The sequence below is a fragment of the Anastrepha obliqua genome, chromosome 5 (assembly GCF_027943255.1).
Source record: "Anastrepha obliqua isolate idAnaObli1 chromosome 5, idAnaObli1_1.0, whole genome shotgun sequence".
NCBI classification, from domain to species: domain Eukaryota; kingdom Metazoa; phylum Arthropoda; class Insecta; order Diptera; family Tephritidae; genus Anastrepha; species Anastrepha obliqua.
This window is the reverse complement of record NC_072896.1, coordinates 43,623,301-43,640,345: the sequence shown is the minus strand read 5'-3', so window position 1 is coordinate 43,640,345 and position 17,045 is coordinate 43,623,301. Positions and strand designations below refer to the sequence as shown.

Below are 17,045 nucleotides of genomic sequence, written 5' to 3'. Positions count from 1 at the left end.
TCCGCGTAAAAAACCCCTGAAATTTGTATGGTAAGCTGTTTACTACTTGCCCACACTAAATATTATTCGACTCATCGTAAAATATTTGCATCTCCCTGCCGCCAAAAGATGATTCACATGAAAGCAAAGAATTCTGCGTCGATTACATTAATATTTTTGCTCCCCTCAATCCCGTTAACTGTACTCGCTTTATTTGTATCCACGCATGTTAATGTGCGTAAATATGTTGGCAATGTGTATTTTTACTTAAATCGTGACAAATCCACGCATATTCACTGTCAACCAACGCACTCAACGTGCACAAATCAGCAACGCATAATTTGCATTTGCAGCTTGTCAACGCAACTACAACATTTGTAGCCGCAGTGCCAGTGCCACTACGGCTATGACTGTCTTCATCAGTTGGTGTTGCTCCCATTTGGGGTGCCGGGCGTTAATTACATTTTATTTATAATTAAGCACAACACATGCGTTGACAAGTGATGTCAGCGAAAGCATGCAGCAACAACAAAAACTACAGCAATTACAGCAATCACAGAAGTATTGCAAGGAAAACAGAAGGGGCGAAGTAAAGGATAGAAAGCTGGGTGAGATTGTGAGTGCAACTGTCAAAAATCGTTCGCAGAAATGAAATGCGAATGCAAATGTGCGATTGCAGTAATAACAACACACGTTCGTTCAAGCATTCATTTGTCGTCTCTAGATTATTGCAGCAAGAACAACAACAGCTAGTGGAAAAATCGTGTAATCATGTCAACAAGTTCAGCGTGAAATGCAATCATTTATTTGTTTCATATTGGTGTTTCACTATTTTTATTTTTTCTTTCATGACAAAGTGGCAACTTCCGTTGTTGCACTCACTGTAATGACATAAAGTTATATCAAGTTGTCGCTGAAACTTGGTGGGAAATTTTTGCAACAGTGTTGCATTCCAATGGGTGAGAGAAAGTTGTCGGTTGCAATTTAAGTTGTCACTTGCAAATTAATGTGCGCGTGTGTGAGATGTGGAGGTTAGCAAGCATACATAAGTATGTATATGTATGTGTGTTTTTGTATTTATTTGACAACGTTGTTTTGACAGCTTCAAGTGTCACCGAAGGAATATTTATGCAATTATGTTCGAAGAAATTGTAATACTTTGAGTTGCCAATTTGCTGAAAAATCGGAAAGTCCAGGGACAGTTTTGTAAAAGATACATATACATTAGACTGGCCGCAGCTTGTATGGAGAAAAATAAAAATTGAAAATCCAAAAGTTTTCGGGTCGTAAAACATGAGGTTAGATGCAATAAAGAACGGTATATTTTTTTAGCCCGATCTGATGATATCTAACCGTGCCCATTTGATCCCAAAGTATGGAAATTTTGAAAAAATCACAATTTTTACTAATTTTTTTTCGTTTCCAATTTTTATGTTCGAATCTTATATTTATTGATGTGATGCGATTTTAATTAATGATGTTGTTTACTTTATTGCGGTATGGCCCAATTCATATCGCGAAAGCCACCTGACGAAAGGCGCTTTCAGCACACATAACTGATTAGTGATACGTGGAAAATATGTCACCGTCAGTTGAGTAATATTGTAGAAATTGTGTTTTATGAACGGTGTGTTGAGCCAGCTGCTAAATGAAACAATTATTTTTAAATTTTATGCAAAGGTACTTTTTAAATAATTTTTCACACTTCACTATAATAATAAAAATAAAAATTTGTTTCATAATCAACACTTTGGTGATCACTAAACAATGCATCAACTGTTGTGTTCGCTGAATACGCTAAAAGTTTTGAATTTTTACTCGACATTTGAATTAGTAGCCTTTGACATTGCATTCTTATTCAGTTTCTGTTGTCTTATGCGTTTAATAGTACAAAAGTAATTAGTTAGTGACAAAAGTAATGAGTTCAAAATCATTATCAGGCATTCCGAAAAAAAGATTACGTTCTGAGCAAAAAACATTTCTTGTGGGTGAATGTGAAAGTGTTATTTTGGGGGCCAAGTTGCCATCAATGAAACAGGTGCTCCAATTATTGTTTTACAAAATGAGGCACGAAAACTTAACTTTGGAAAGCAGTATGAAATACACGATTGGTGCCACGATTGAATTTTGGAAAAAAGCTAAAATTCTCACGGCGCAAGAAAAAAATTGTATTAAAAACTTAAAAATCTTTACGAGGAAGGGAGAAATTTACAAAAACATTCCAAGACTCCTAACGAGAAGTGTCGTAAAAATGAAGCAGAGTTTAAGGATAAAATTGAAAACTTCATATTTGACATTGCAGCCATGGATGCCCTAGGTATAATGAAAATGCAGGAAGATAAAGACTTTCTTTTGCTCTAAAGAAATAGAGGACGTCCAGGTAGTATGTATGGTGCCGATTCTGTACTCACAAGAAAAGAAAAACGCAAAGAGCAACGAATAGAAGAAGAAAGAAAGCGCGGTAAAAAGCATTTAGTTCATAGTAAGTTTATTAAAGTTAAGCTTTACTGGAACTTTTTTTTTAATTTTGATCCCATTTGAAGCTAATTATGCTCTTGAAGTCTCTGATACCAAGGAAGCTGAATAGGATATTTCAGCTGGCGAAGAAAATGCAGCAAAAGATATGAATGAAGGCGAAGATACAGACGGAAGTAACATTAATTTATTACCGAAAAAGTCAAATCGAGGAAAAATTAATTTTATTGATGATAGAATGCTTGTATGCATGGACAAATGTAACCTCTCAACAAGAGATGCCATGCATTTGGTGAGTGCAACGGTTGCTGCCTTCATAAATACCATGCAAAATGTTAATGGAACGCCGTCAATAAAAATGGAAGATTTAATTCTTAATCGAACAACATTACATTTACTTATTTGTAGATCCCCGACGTTTTTGTCCTTCACTGGGATGGCAAGCTGCTTGCAGAAATCCGAGGCACAGAAAAGAAAGATAGATTGTCTCTCGTTGTCACAGGAGAAAATATGGAAAAACTGGTGGGGATACCAAAAATTGAAAGTTCAACGGGAGATGCAATAGCTGCAGAAATACATAATTTTTTGTGCAAGTGGAAGCTCGATGATTTAGTGGAAATTGTATCATTTGATACAACAGCTGCTAATACGGGAGTTAATAATGGAGCAGGTTCTGGCTTGAAAAAAGGTTGGGCCGAAATCTACTTTTCTTTCCCTGTCGTCACCATGTTAGTGAGTTGCTAGTCAAATCAGTGTTCGAACTAAATTTTGGCAAATCATCAGCACCGGAAGTTCCCTTATTCAATCGTTTCTCTAACAGCTGGAAAAACATTAATTCTAAGTCATTCAAAAGTAGAATATCGGAAAATGAAGTTCGGAAAGTCCTTACAATAGCTGAAGTGGAAATATTTAAGAATTTTTGTCTAACTGCATTAAATAGTCACCACACTCGTGCCGATTATAGAGAATTACTACAACTATCGTTGCTTTTTGTTGGGGAACACGTACCAAATTTTTCACAAGTACGGTCACCTGGTGCAACATCACACGCAAGGTTTATGTCGAAGTGGCTATATTGCTACAAAATGTTTCTGTTTCGCGAGCAATTCGTGTTAACGACTTCAGAGATAAAGAGTCTAAGAAGCGTTTGTATTTTTTTAACCTGCATCTACGTTCCATATTGGTTAGCTGCTGCACAAAATGACCTTAAGCTCATTCAAGATATGATTGTATATTTCGATAAGAAAGTATCCAATGCCTTGTTACATAAAATTAAAAATCATTTATGGTATTTGTCGGAAGCGGCGGTTGGCCTTTCATTTTTTGATGATCAAATTCCTTCACATATTAAGCGAAAAATGTTGGAAGCAATTACTAGCGATAACCAGAAGGAAGATGCTGTTCCAAAGAGAGTTGTTGCAACAATGTCAGAAATAACGCTTTACGGCAGCAAGAGTATAAATGATTTTATTTCTTCAAGAACTAAAACATTCTTTACCCGCTTAGGAATTGAAACAAGTTTTTTGGAATTAGATCCTTCAACATGGCAAGAAAGTGAAGACTATATAGCGAGAAAACGAATTTGTCAGCATTTGTCTGTAGTTAATGACGCTGCAGAGAGAGCATTGAAATTGATCACAGACTACAACAGATCGCTTACTTATAATGAAGAAGATAAACAGTACTTACTGCAAGTTGTTGAGCACTACAGGCAATTTTATCCGTCTTACACCAAAACATCTCTCATTAAATCTAATTCTTTAATTAAAATTTTATTAAATTATATAAATCTATACTAATACTAGCAAACCCCGCCCGCTTCGCTGGGCACACTAAAATAGAATAGATATGGTTTAGAACAGAAAAGATATGGTTTTCATATTATTTATTTCTTTATTCTTTATTCCAGCGCTTTGGCATACACAATATTTTTTGTTTTTCTATTTGTTTTTGAGTAAATATATAATGCTGTTGGCTTCCCAACACGTGAACAGCCAACGTATAGTTGACCATGGGTGAATACTGGTTCTTCTAAATTCATCCCGCATATTTCTAAAGTTCGCCCTTGTGATTTATTGATAGTTATTGCAAATGTTAAGCGAATGGGTAGTTGCAAACGCTTGAATTCAAATGGCAATTCAGGTGGAATCATTGGAATTCTCGGTATTAGAACGTCTTCATTTGATGCCCATATTGTACATACACAACCAAAGGTTACCCGGGTCCACGTTTTGACCTATATCTCGAGATCCCAGTCACGGAGCGGCATGAAAAATACTCTGAACTAAAGCATTCACCAACAGCTTCCATCTGATATCCATATTGTACATACACATTCTAGGCTCCACGTTTTGGTCTCTATCTCGAGACCCTAGTCACGGAGCGGCATGAAAAATACTCTGAACTAAAGCATTCATCAACATCTTCCATTTGATACCCATATTGTACATACACATTCTAGGCTCCACGTTTTGGTCTCTATCTCGAGACCCTAGTCACGGAGTGGCATGAAAAATACTCTGAACTAAAGCATTCACCAACAGCTTCCATCTGATATCCATATTGTACAAACACATTCTAGGCTCCACGTTTTGGTCTCTATCTCGAGACCCTAGTCACGGAGCGGCATGAAAACTACTTTGAACTAAAGCATTCATCAACAGCTTCCATTTGATACCCATATTGTACATACACATTCTAGGCTCCACGTTTTGGTCTCTATCTCGAGACCCTAGTCACGGAGCGGCGTGAAAAATACTCTGAACTAAAGCATTCACCAACAGCTTCCATTTGATACCCATATTGTACATACACATTCTAGGCTCCACGTTTTGGTCTCTATCTCGAGACCCTAGACATTTTCCAGGAGACCAAATTGTGAATCTAAACCATTCTCGAATCCCATTGAACACACACAAAAAATTTCATCAAAATCGGTTCAGTCGTTTAGGAGGAGTTCAGTGACAAACACACGAACATAAGAAATATATATATAAAGATTATAAAGAGGAAAACTTTGTTTGTTTGTTTGTTACGAATAGGCTCAAAAACTACTGGACCGATTTTAAAAATTCTTTCACCATTCGAAAGCTACATTATCCACGAGTAACATGGATTATATTTTATTTTGGAAATAGGGCTCGAGATATAGGTCAAAACGTGGACCCGGGTAACCTTCGGACGTGTATGTACAATATGGGTATCAAATGAAAGCTGTTGGTGAATGCTTTAGTACAGAGTATTTTTCATGCCGCTCCGTGACTGGGGTCTCGAGATATAGGTCAAAACGTGGACCCGGGTAACCTTCGGATGTGTATGTACAATATGGGTATCAAATTGAAGCTGTTGGTGAATGCTTTAGTACAGAGTATTTTTCATGCCGCTCCGTGACTGGGGTCTCGAGATATAGGTCAAAAGGTGGACCCGGGTAACCTTTGGTTGTGTATGTACAATATGGGTATCAAATGAAAGCTGTTGATAAGTGCTTTAATATGGGGTAACTTTCATACCTATTGATGACTAGGGTCAGGAAATATATGCCAAAACGTGGACCCGCCGTCTCTTTGCACCGAATTAAACCAAACTTACACACATTGTTAAGGAGGTATTGAAGATGGTTTCCGTATAGTTTGGATACCTATTGGTAGATAGGGTCTCGAGATATAGGTCCAAACGTGGACCCGGGTAACCTTCGGATGTGTATGTACAATATGGGTATCAAATGAAAGCTGTTGATAAGTGCTTTAATATGGGGTAATTTTCATACCTATTGATGACTAGGGTCTGGAAATATATGCCAAACGTGGACCCGCCGTGTCTTTGCACCGAATTAAACCAAACTTACACACATTGTTAAGGAGGTATTGAAGATGGTTTCCGTATAGTTTGGATACCTATTGGTAGATAGGGTCTCGAGATATAGGTCAAAACGTGGACCCGGGTAACCTTCGGATGTGTATGTACAATATGGGTATCAAATGAAAGCTGTTGATAAGTGCTTTAATACGGGGTAATTTGATGACTAAGGTCTGGAAATATATGCCAAAACGTGGACCCGCCGTGTCTTTGCACCGAATTAAACCAAACTTACACACATTGTTAAGGAGGTATCGAAGATGGTTTCCGTATAGTTTGGATTCCTATTGGTAGATAGGGTCTCGAGATATAGGTCAAAACGTGGACCCGGGTAACCTTCGGATGTGTATGTACAATATGGGTATCAAATAGAAGCTGTTGGTGAATGCTTTAGTTCAGAGTATTTCCATCCGCTCCGTGACTAGGGTCTCGAGATAGAGACCAAAACGTGGACCCTAGAATGTGTTTGTACAATATCGATATCAAATGAAAGCTGTTGATAAGTGCTTTAATACGGGGTAATTTTCATACCTATTGATGACTAGGGTCTCGAAATATATGCCAAAACGTGGACCCGCCGTGTCTTTGAACCGAATTAAACCAAACTTACACACATTGTTAAGTAGATATTGAAGATGATTTCCGTATAGTTTGAATACCTATTGGTAGATAGGGTCTCGAGATATAGGTCAAAACGTGGACCCGGGTAACCTTCGGATGTGTATGTACAATATGGGTATCAAATGGAAGCTGTTGGTGAATGCTTTAGTTCAGAGTATTTTTCATGCCACTCCGTGACTAGGGTCTCGAGATAGAGACCAAAACGTGGAGCCTAGAATGTGTTTGTACAATATGGATATCAAATTGAAGCTGTTGGGGAATGCTTTAGTACAGAGTATTTTTCATGCCGCTCCGTGACTGGGTCAAAACGTGGACCCGGGTAACCTTTGGTTGTGTATGTACAATATGGGTATCAAATGAAAGCTGTTGATAAGTGCTTTACTACGGGGTAATTTTCATACCTATTGATGACTAGGGTCTCGAAATATATGCCAAAACGTGGACCCGCCGTGTCTTTGCACCGAATTAAACCAAACTTACGCACATTGTTAAGTAAGTATTGAAAATGGGTTTCGTAAAGTTTGGTTGTAATTCGGAGCACTGGCAACGGGTACAGCGTTCTTTTGAACCATCCATAATGTCGCTTACTTTTTTAACGCTTGGGGCGGAACTGAACTGTCAAATTGACAGTGTGAGTTACAATGGGTCTATATTTCTTTCTGATTTGGATGCCATAAAGAAAAAACGTAAGTGCAACATGTAAAAATTGTTTGTGAATTTTTTTGGAGTGGATTTTGGAACAGTGAATAATTTCTTACGAAATTTGAGAATTTAATGTGAAATCCGAATGAAATTATGTGTTCGTGAAAAAAAAATTTTTTTCGTTTTTTTTTTTAAATATAAATGGATAATGGTTAAAAAAGCTCCAATGGATCAGGAAAAAAGACGATTGTTTATTCATATGCGTTGATTTGACATTTAAAAACAATCTTCTTTTTTCCTGATTTTCAATTTATATTTTATATTTACTCAAAAACAAATAGAAAAACAAAAAATATTGTTTATGCCAAAGCGCTTGAATAAAGAATAAAGAAATAAATAATATGAAAATCATATATTTTCTGTTCTAAACCATATCTATTCTATTTTAGTGTGCCCAGCGAAGGGGGCCGGGTTTGCTAGTTAATTATATAAATAAAGTTAAATTATATATATAATATTGTATATTAAGTATATACATATTAAATTAAATTAAATTAAATTATATAAATTGGAAACAAAAAAAAATGTTGTAAAAATTGTGATTTTTTGAAATTGTCCATACTTTGGGATCAAATGGGCACGGTTAGACATCATCGGATCGTTAAAAAATTACACCGTTTTTCATTACTCCTAACCTCATATTTTAAGACCCGAAAATTTATGGATTTCCACAAAAAAAAAGTTACGACCAGTCTAATATACATACATGTATATACCAATTTTTATAATAATCGGTCGAGTAGTTTTTGAGTTCATCGATGACATACAGACAAACATTCATTTTTATATATATACTCGTAGATATGAAATTTTGTATGAATTTCATACAAAAATATTGTTTTTAAAGCTCTAATTGCCTTAGACCATTTTCAAAATTAATTGAATGTTCTATAAGTGACTTAGTGCAATAAAAAATGATGAGTTTTATTTGAAACAATAACTTTAATCAGCTAATTCATGAACATTTATTAATCATTTTTAAAAATATTATCCATTTTTATCATTTTTCTAGTTTTTAAAATCCTTAAAATGTTCATGGTGGGATGTATGGTAGGAACCAAATAATATCTTTATGTTTTTCTACCGTTACTGGTTTATGGGTGGTGTATAATGGAAGTAATTTAATAGTTTTGTAATTCCTCTTTTAGGTGAAAGATCCAAAACGTGGAATTTAGAATCATCTAAAAAAGTTTTGTGGAACATTTTATAGGGTTCGTTTCTTAAGAAACGCATCCTTTGCATTTTCAGCCATATTCTTTCTGTTGATTGATGATGATTGATTGGTTCTTCTAATGACTTCGTCTATATAAAATCCGACTGCGGCAGTCGTTTCACTGAAAATGACTTTTTCCTTCTACACTTTTCTATCAATTCATAATCCATTCCTTAACAAAAGATTGTTTATTTTCCTCAGATTTCAATACATATAGGCTATACAAATAGGCTATACAAATATTTTCGACCAGGAGTGTGACGAGCTCTGGTCTAGTGGCTCTCATATGCTGGAAAACTTAAAATATGTTCTCTTACAGCTTTTATCTTAATTTCATCTGTTTTTCGTGAAGGCATCTTCCCACGACGATCAGTTCCAGGTCTTTCAGTATTGAGAGCACGAGTTAATATGTAATTTCTTCAAATTTTTGATAATTAACATTAAATGATATCCGTATAACGTTGAAATTACACCCACTATCTATAGATTTATTTTTGAGGATATCGTGAAAATTACATTAAGGGGTTACATCTAGTTAGAATTTTCAAAAAATCGATTTTTTTTTATATTTCATTTTTGTAATGTACATATATTTAAGTAAACACTATGAAAATTTCAAGTCATTCCGAAGATTATTTTTGAAGTTATACGTATAAATGTGACGACGCGTCAGAGCACTTTAAATTAGCTTTTAAAACTTTAACCTTGTTTTTCTCAAAACTGTGTTTTGAAAGTCGGTGACCACGATTTCTCGGAAACGGCTAAACCGGTTAGTCTGAAATTTTTACACCGGCTTATGAACTATATTTTCTAGTACTTAATCGAAGCTTTTTTAAAACCGATAAACATTTTTTTGTTTATACACAATTTAAGGCCAAAACTATTCCAAAAAAAAGATTTTTGTTTTTGAGAAGCCGCCATTTTGTCAATAATTTTTTTTTTGCTTATTCCTTCGATTAATTACAAGAATATACAATACTTTAATCAAATCCGTTAGGTTTTTTCATTTCAGATAATCCACTTCGGAGATATAGTGGTCACCGTAAAACGTCTTTTTTTGGAGGGGTTCCTGGAAATCTGCTGTAGCAGCTATAAAAACTGTTATTCTTGCAAATAAATTTTTTTTAAATATTATTCAAAGTTACCATAATATGTGTACAAAGGCTTAAAACAATTAATTCAGAAGTTTTCTCAGGAAAATTTTTTTAAAAACCTCATTTTTCAGGGCTTCTAACTAGATGTAACCCCTTAAATATATGTATAAAAAAATGTAGATGTGAAATAAGTGAAAATAAATTTATTTTTTTGAAATTTGGCTTAGACCACTTACATAATTATGGGCACATATTTAAACAATTGGCGCTTACATCGTGTATTTGGAATTTGGCCACCTCCCTTTGTGGGGTGCATCTGATCGGATTTCAAGCAAAACTGAAAATAATTCCAAAAAAAAAAAATAATTCGTAATTCAATTTTATTACTTGAGACTGCATTGCACTCTTAGTGTCTTGAACTGTGAGAATCGATTTCGTTTTTATTTATTTATAAGTATAAGTATAATCAGGAAAACCATCTCTGTAGTGCCTCTGCAAACTCTGTGGCAATCCTAATTAAAAATACTGCTACAGCTGCCAGCAAATTTTGTTAAGTCCCCAATTAGCAGCTAACACTTGTTGCACGCAATTTGGGATTGAAGTTTTAAGTAAATTTTCTGTAATTTAATAAAAGTGAATTGAATTTGGGCGCTCAAACGCTTAAATTGCCTCTCAATGCCTTCAGGCATTTACGCATTAACACCTTTTGCGTCATTAGTTGTCACTCGAATTTATATGCGCTGTAACACACGCGTGTGTGCTAAAATATACTAAATATGTTTGTATGTATTTGTGGTGTATTAAGTGTTTACATAAATTAATAGCAGGTACATATATAGTGAAACCGTTAATCGCATGCAAATATAAGCTAACAAAAACACTCACCGCACACTTACCCCCCACACACACACACACACATACACACTTTTTTGTATGCAAAACGGTTGGTTGGTTACCACAAATTGACTATCCACTTGTCAATTGACGAGGCATATAAAAATTTGTTATATTAATTTGTTTATCGCGTCGCCAATAGAGCGATCTAGTGAATTTAGCTGACGCATTCATTTGTGTCAACAATGTGTTTGTGTGCAAGCCAGTCGCTCACGATGGGTTTGTGTTGTGATTTGAAAATCAATTCGAAAATTAAATTGAAATTAGCATGCAAAATTGGTATGTTTGGAGAATACATACGATTATACATGTGTATGTATGTATGTTTGTATGTACGTACGTTTTAACGCTCTAATGCTTGGTTTGTTAAAAGCGTTCACGCTTATTAGCTAACAATGTGACAGCTTTAATAATAACAATAACAGCAACAAAAGCAATAATAAGATGACTTGTGGCAGCATTAAAATGGCCAGTCGGGTTTTGTGTGAGTGTAGGTGTTTATACAAATTTGTATAATTATATTGTATGTACAAGGTGGCGCAAAATTAGTCACCCAATCGGAAAATTTAGAATTTTCGCAAATGGCATCGTACGTCAATCATATCTGACGCTTGTGAACTAGACAGCTGCAGTATTCAAACAGACAAGCAATGGAGCGCGTAAAGGTCAAAATAAAGTTTTCAATCAATCAAATAATTTTTTAGTTTTTTTTTTTATATGGTAAAAACTTTATTCAAAAACACGAATAAAAAGCAAACTGAAAAGAATTTGAAAAAATTCAAATAATTTTTAGATTTATTCAGTGTTGAAGGTTAATTATTTAATTTAAATAATTTTAAAATTTATTCAGTATTAATAATTTTAGATTTATTTCGTATTGAAAACTGAAAAATTTTGAAAAAAATTATTTACTTTGAAAAAAATTTAGTAATTTTTAAATTTATTTGGTATTAAACACTGAGCAGTTTTCAAATAATTTACTAATTTTTAAACTTATTCAGTACTGAAAACTGAAAAATTTTGAAAACAATATTTGATATTTTTAGACTTATTCGGTATTAAAAACTGAAAAATTAAAAAAAAATATAATAATTTTTAAATTTATTCCGATTGAAAACTGAAAAATTAAAGCAAAAAAAATTTAATTATTTTAAGATTTATTAAATATTGAAACCAAAAAATTTTTGGAAAAAAATTTAATAGTTTTTAGACTTATTCAATACTTGATAAAACTGAAAAAATTTTGAAAAAAATGTAATTATTTTTTGTTTATTCTGCATAGAAAACTGAAATTTTCTCTTTTAATTAATTACTTTTAGTTTTATTCGGTATTGAAAACTGAAAATTAAGAAAAAAATATATAAATTTTTAGATTCATTCAGCATTAAAAACTGAAAAATTTTGAAAAAAATATTTCATAATTTTTAGTTTTATTCGGTATTAAAAACTGAAAATTTTTGAAAAAATTTAATAATTTTTAGATTTATTCAGTTTCAAAATTAAAAAGTTTTGAACAAATTTTATAAGTTTTAGATTTATTCAGTATTGAAAACTGAAAAATTCTGAAAACAAAATTTAATAATTTTTAGATTTATTCGGTATTGAAACTTCAACTTTTTTGGAAAATTTTAATAGTTTCCAGATTTATTCAGTACTGAAAAGTAAAAAATATTGAAAAAAATTAGTAATTTTTAGACTTATTCGGTATTGAAATCTAAAATTTTTTGGAAAATTTGAATAGTTTTTAGATTTATTCAGTACAGAAAAGTAAAAAATATTGAAAAAAATTAATAATTTTCGATTTATTCAGTAGTGAAACGTAAAAATTTTTGAAAAAAATGTAATTAGTTTTAGATTTATTCAGTTTAAAAATAGAAAATTGAAAAAAATTTATTAATTTTTGTATTACTTTCGTATTGAAAATTGAAAAATTAAAAAAACTGTAATAATTTTTATTTATTCAGTATTATAATGAGCTCTAGGGCAAAACAACGGACCCAACTTGCGGTCTATGTGGCACTCCGATGCCATATTCTGTATTGAAAACTGAAATTGTTTTTAAATTAATTACTTTTAGTTTATTCGGTATTGAAAACTGAAAATTTAAAAAAATGTTAGTTTTTAGATTTATTCATCATTGAAAACTGAAATATTAAAAAAATATATTACATATTATAATTTTTAGTTTTACTCGGCATTAAAAACTGAAAATTGTTGAGAAAAAATTTCATAATTTTTAGATTTATTCAGTTTCAAAATTAAAAAAAAAAAAATTTGAAAAAAAAACTTTCATAATTTTTAGATTTATTCGGTATTGAAACCTAAAAATTTTTGAAAAAATGTTTTTTTTAGATTTATTCAGTTTAAAAATTGTAATTTTTTGAAAAAAATTTAATAATTTTTGTATTACTTTCAGACTCAAAATTTGAAAAATAAAAAAAATTTAGTAATTTTTATTTATTCAGTATTGAAAATTGAAAAATTTTGAAAAAAATTTAATAATTTTCAAAATTATTCAATGTTGAAATTTTTGGTATAAAGCTTTTTTAGAGTATTTCCTCTTTTATCACAATACGCGCAATTTGTGTTTCACGTTCATGTGAGCGCTTGCATGAGCAACCATTTCATCTAAATACCCAAATTCACGCTACGTGATGTCTAACCTAGACTTTATAAATACTTTTTAATCTGAACTGCGCAACCACTCGTGCTCTGAAAATATCCCGTCATGGGTTAGCGGTGTTTATACTCCTTTCGGATTTCTTTTTATTCATTTTGATGGGTGTTAGAGAGTTCAGATTTTTGTTTGTCAACACATTTCTTCCAAAAATCTCTTTTCGCATACAGTAAAACCTATCTGCCTTGAACACTGGCGATGCAAGACATTCTTCCCAAAAAATTTTCGCGTCGTCATTAACGATGTCCATCTAGATTTCTTTGGGGCGACCCCTTTCATAATGCACATACAGCTTTCTGTTGTACTTCTTTTTTGTAATTTCGGTTGGGTCCAGCCTCAGAACATGTCCAGCCCACTTAAGACGCTGAAGCTTTATGTAGCTGGCAATATAAAAGTCGTTTAGCTCAGCTAGTAATCTTCGTTGTAACGTAGGCGATAGTTCAAGTGCCGGTCCGCGCCGGTCTAAGATGCGACAACATGCAAGCCCGGGCTCTAGTTAACAGCATATCAAATTTTAAATATCATTTATTAATGTTGGAATACAGACTGATACCATTCCAAAGCATTCCATTCCGCGCTGATTTAATAAAAGTCCGATTTCCTGCAGGGCTAACATTCATAAGCACCTGTGAATATACCTATATACATTAATGCATTTGTAATAAATATATACATATGTATGTTTACAGGTATAATACATATTTCAGAAAGCATTTCAACAGTTAGCCACAATTGTTGCGCTAACAGCTAATTAAAAAGTCAATATGTACAAATATTTAATGTTTCCATTTAAGTGACAAATTCAATAGGCAACGTGAATAAGTGACACTCGAGCTAAAATGGTGCGAGCGTAATGAAAATTTCAAAAATTAGGTGCGGCAATTTAACTAAAATTTAGGGGACCAATAATGACATTTGGGCGAAATTAGCACGTAAATCGATGCCCGCTTGACGCCACATTATTTACTTGCGGAGCTGTGTTTGCTTCCATTTGTTAGTGAATATTACATTACTGAGTTATTTTTTTACTTATTTGTGTAATTCAATATATTTGTGGTAAATAGGTGTTAATAAATTCGTCACGAGCTTAGTTTAAATGTTGTGAAATGCTGTATGTGGGCATTCTAAGGGAGAATTTTTTAGGTAGGGTATTTGATGTTATTAAAGCCTGACTAAAACCGACCTCGTTTTCGTTTAACAGAAAATTTGCTATCGGTATTGTTAAATGCAAGCCTAAAGCAAAAGCGGTTGTCAAAAATGAAAAATGAGTAATGCGGTGACGGAAAGTTTAGAAATGCTAAAAATTCTATTATGAAAGCGATTAAGGTGTTTAGGCTACATTTGTGCAGCATTAGGTAAATAAATAAATATAAATATTGAGGGTTGATGTATCATCTTTATACATCTACCCGATTTTTATTCACTTACATGTGTGTGTGTAAATAAATAATGAAAGTAATTATATAAACTAATGTACAATTTCTGTTTTTCTTTTCAGGTGAGTGTTCTTAATTTATGCTTAATACTGGTATGTACATAATAAATAAAAAATTCGTAAGGATAAGAAAATACGATTAGAGTAAATTACGGTTTGGCAGGGTGGGCGGAGGTGTATATTCCGAGCATCTGGGGATCTCCTTCAGTTTTCGGCTTCCCAACTACTATAGTGTCTTTCAGGCTGCACTGATGGCAATAATCAAAGCCGCGACACTGGTACTGTGTGATGCGATACCTGGAGATGATATCTACATTTTCACTGATAGCCAGGCGGCGATAAAATCGCTCACAAAACAGTTGACAACCTCCACGGTAGCCATGAAATGCCACGCATCTCTTAACGAGAAGGCCGAGTCATTTCACCTAATGATAGCATGGGTTCCTGGCCATTGCGACATTGAGGGGAACTGCAGAGCCCCTGAACTAGCGAAAATCGGTACCAAATTAACTGATGAGTACATAGACAATGATATAGGTATACCCTTGCAAACATGTAAACTACGTATCCGCGAGGAAATTGTAAGAGTAGCGAATGAAAGATGGCGTAACGAAGCCACTGGCAAAATAGCCCGACAGATGTGGTCGACTCTCAATGCTAAAGGCACAGAACTTCTACTAAGAAGAGATAAGAATAGTCTTAACACCCTATTTCAGTTATTACGGGGACTGCCTAATCGGTAGGTACGCCCAGATAATGGGTGTGCAAACACATGACTTCTGCAGAAGTTGTCTAGACGAGGAAGAGGAAGAGACGATCCCGCACCTTTTGTTTCACTGTGCTGCTCTATCCAGATGTAGACGAACATTTCTTTAACGAATTAGAAGACCTCGGCTCTGTCGAAATTAAGGATCTTGCGAAATTTTTGAATAGTACACATTGGTTTCAGGAGGGATAAGGGCTAGTTCCCCATACGGCATCACAATGGACCATGAGCCTGAGTGTGCCCTACAATGGACAACCGCTTCAACTTAACTTAACCTAAATTACTGTTTGTTTATTAACCAAATATGGATAGTATTGAGAATCGATGCGTCTTTAATGTCCGACCGAAAGAGTTTAACATTCTTGTAGATTGATTTTTTGGTGGAATATGTTAAACGGTGTGCTATTCTGCTACTGAGATGTTTTTTTCTTCTATCCACCGTCCATTGACAACACCAAACCAAAATTCTTACTATTTGTCACTATCTGTAGCAATTGTCACGAGTGCAGCAACTTTGTTCGTTAGCATAACCGCCTTGACGAAAATGCGCTTACTTTTCCGTAAATTTCGATGTTTAACTTAGATGCGCTAACGAAGCGGATGGTTTGCCTTTAATTGGCGAGTCAGGTGGACTTTGTAAGTGAATAACTCAAGGTCCGTGTGTTAATTTCTCATTAAGTTGATACCTGAGATATTTTTTTGCTGAGTTTGATAGCGAGTCGATTTTTCTGTCACACGGCAGCCACATTCGGGAAAAATCTCTCAGTGACAAAATAAAATAGGATTCAAAAATGTACCTGTACCTGTAAGAAGATGGTATGTATAGGGTGTTTTTTTGAGCTGCACGAGAACTACAATATCAATATCGATAACTATGGTTTGACAGTTGAAAATGTAAAACTGTGCTGACATTTCTGTTAGGCATTAAGGCAGTAATGGCAAGACCATTATTATCTACCAGATTAAAACAAAAAAAATGTATTCAACATCAACAATATTTCTATTTCCTATTACCATTTAAAGTTCTTAAGCTTTCAAAAAAACACCCTATATAATGATGCCATGCATTTTTCGTCACCACCAATTTGTGATGTGGATGATAATGTGACTGTGTGATGTAATTTTTTCTCCTATTTCAAAGTACCTTAAATGCTTCGAAAGGTGAAAAATATTCTTTAGAATTTGTGCCGAAAATTTCAAAAAAAAATTTTTTTTTTACTTATTAAAATAGTGCAAAAATCTAAAAAATGGCGATTTTGGTAAATCTTTCGTGGTGCACATTCAATAAACTTCGGTTAACTTTACCATCGGTTTGCAAGTATTCGACATGGGTT

The 17,045-nt window shown here is 33.7% G+C and overlaps 1 protein-coding gene across 1 annotated transcript in view; it reads left to right on the top strand.

Annotated features, from left to right (window-relative positions):
- The first annotated feature begins 496 nt into the window (after window positions 1–496).
- The window catches only part of LOC129248712 (zinc finger protein Elbow), a 74,742-nt gene continuing 58,193 nt past the window's right edge, over window positions 497–17,045 (top strand). The window contains exon 1 of the mRNA XM_054888339.1: window positions 497–595. Within this exon, the coding sequence (XP_054744314.1) occupies window positions 497–595 (99 nt within the window). The remainder of the gene's footprint in view (window positions 596–17,045) is intronic.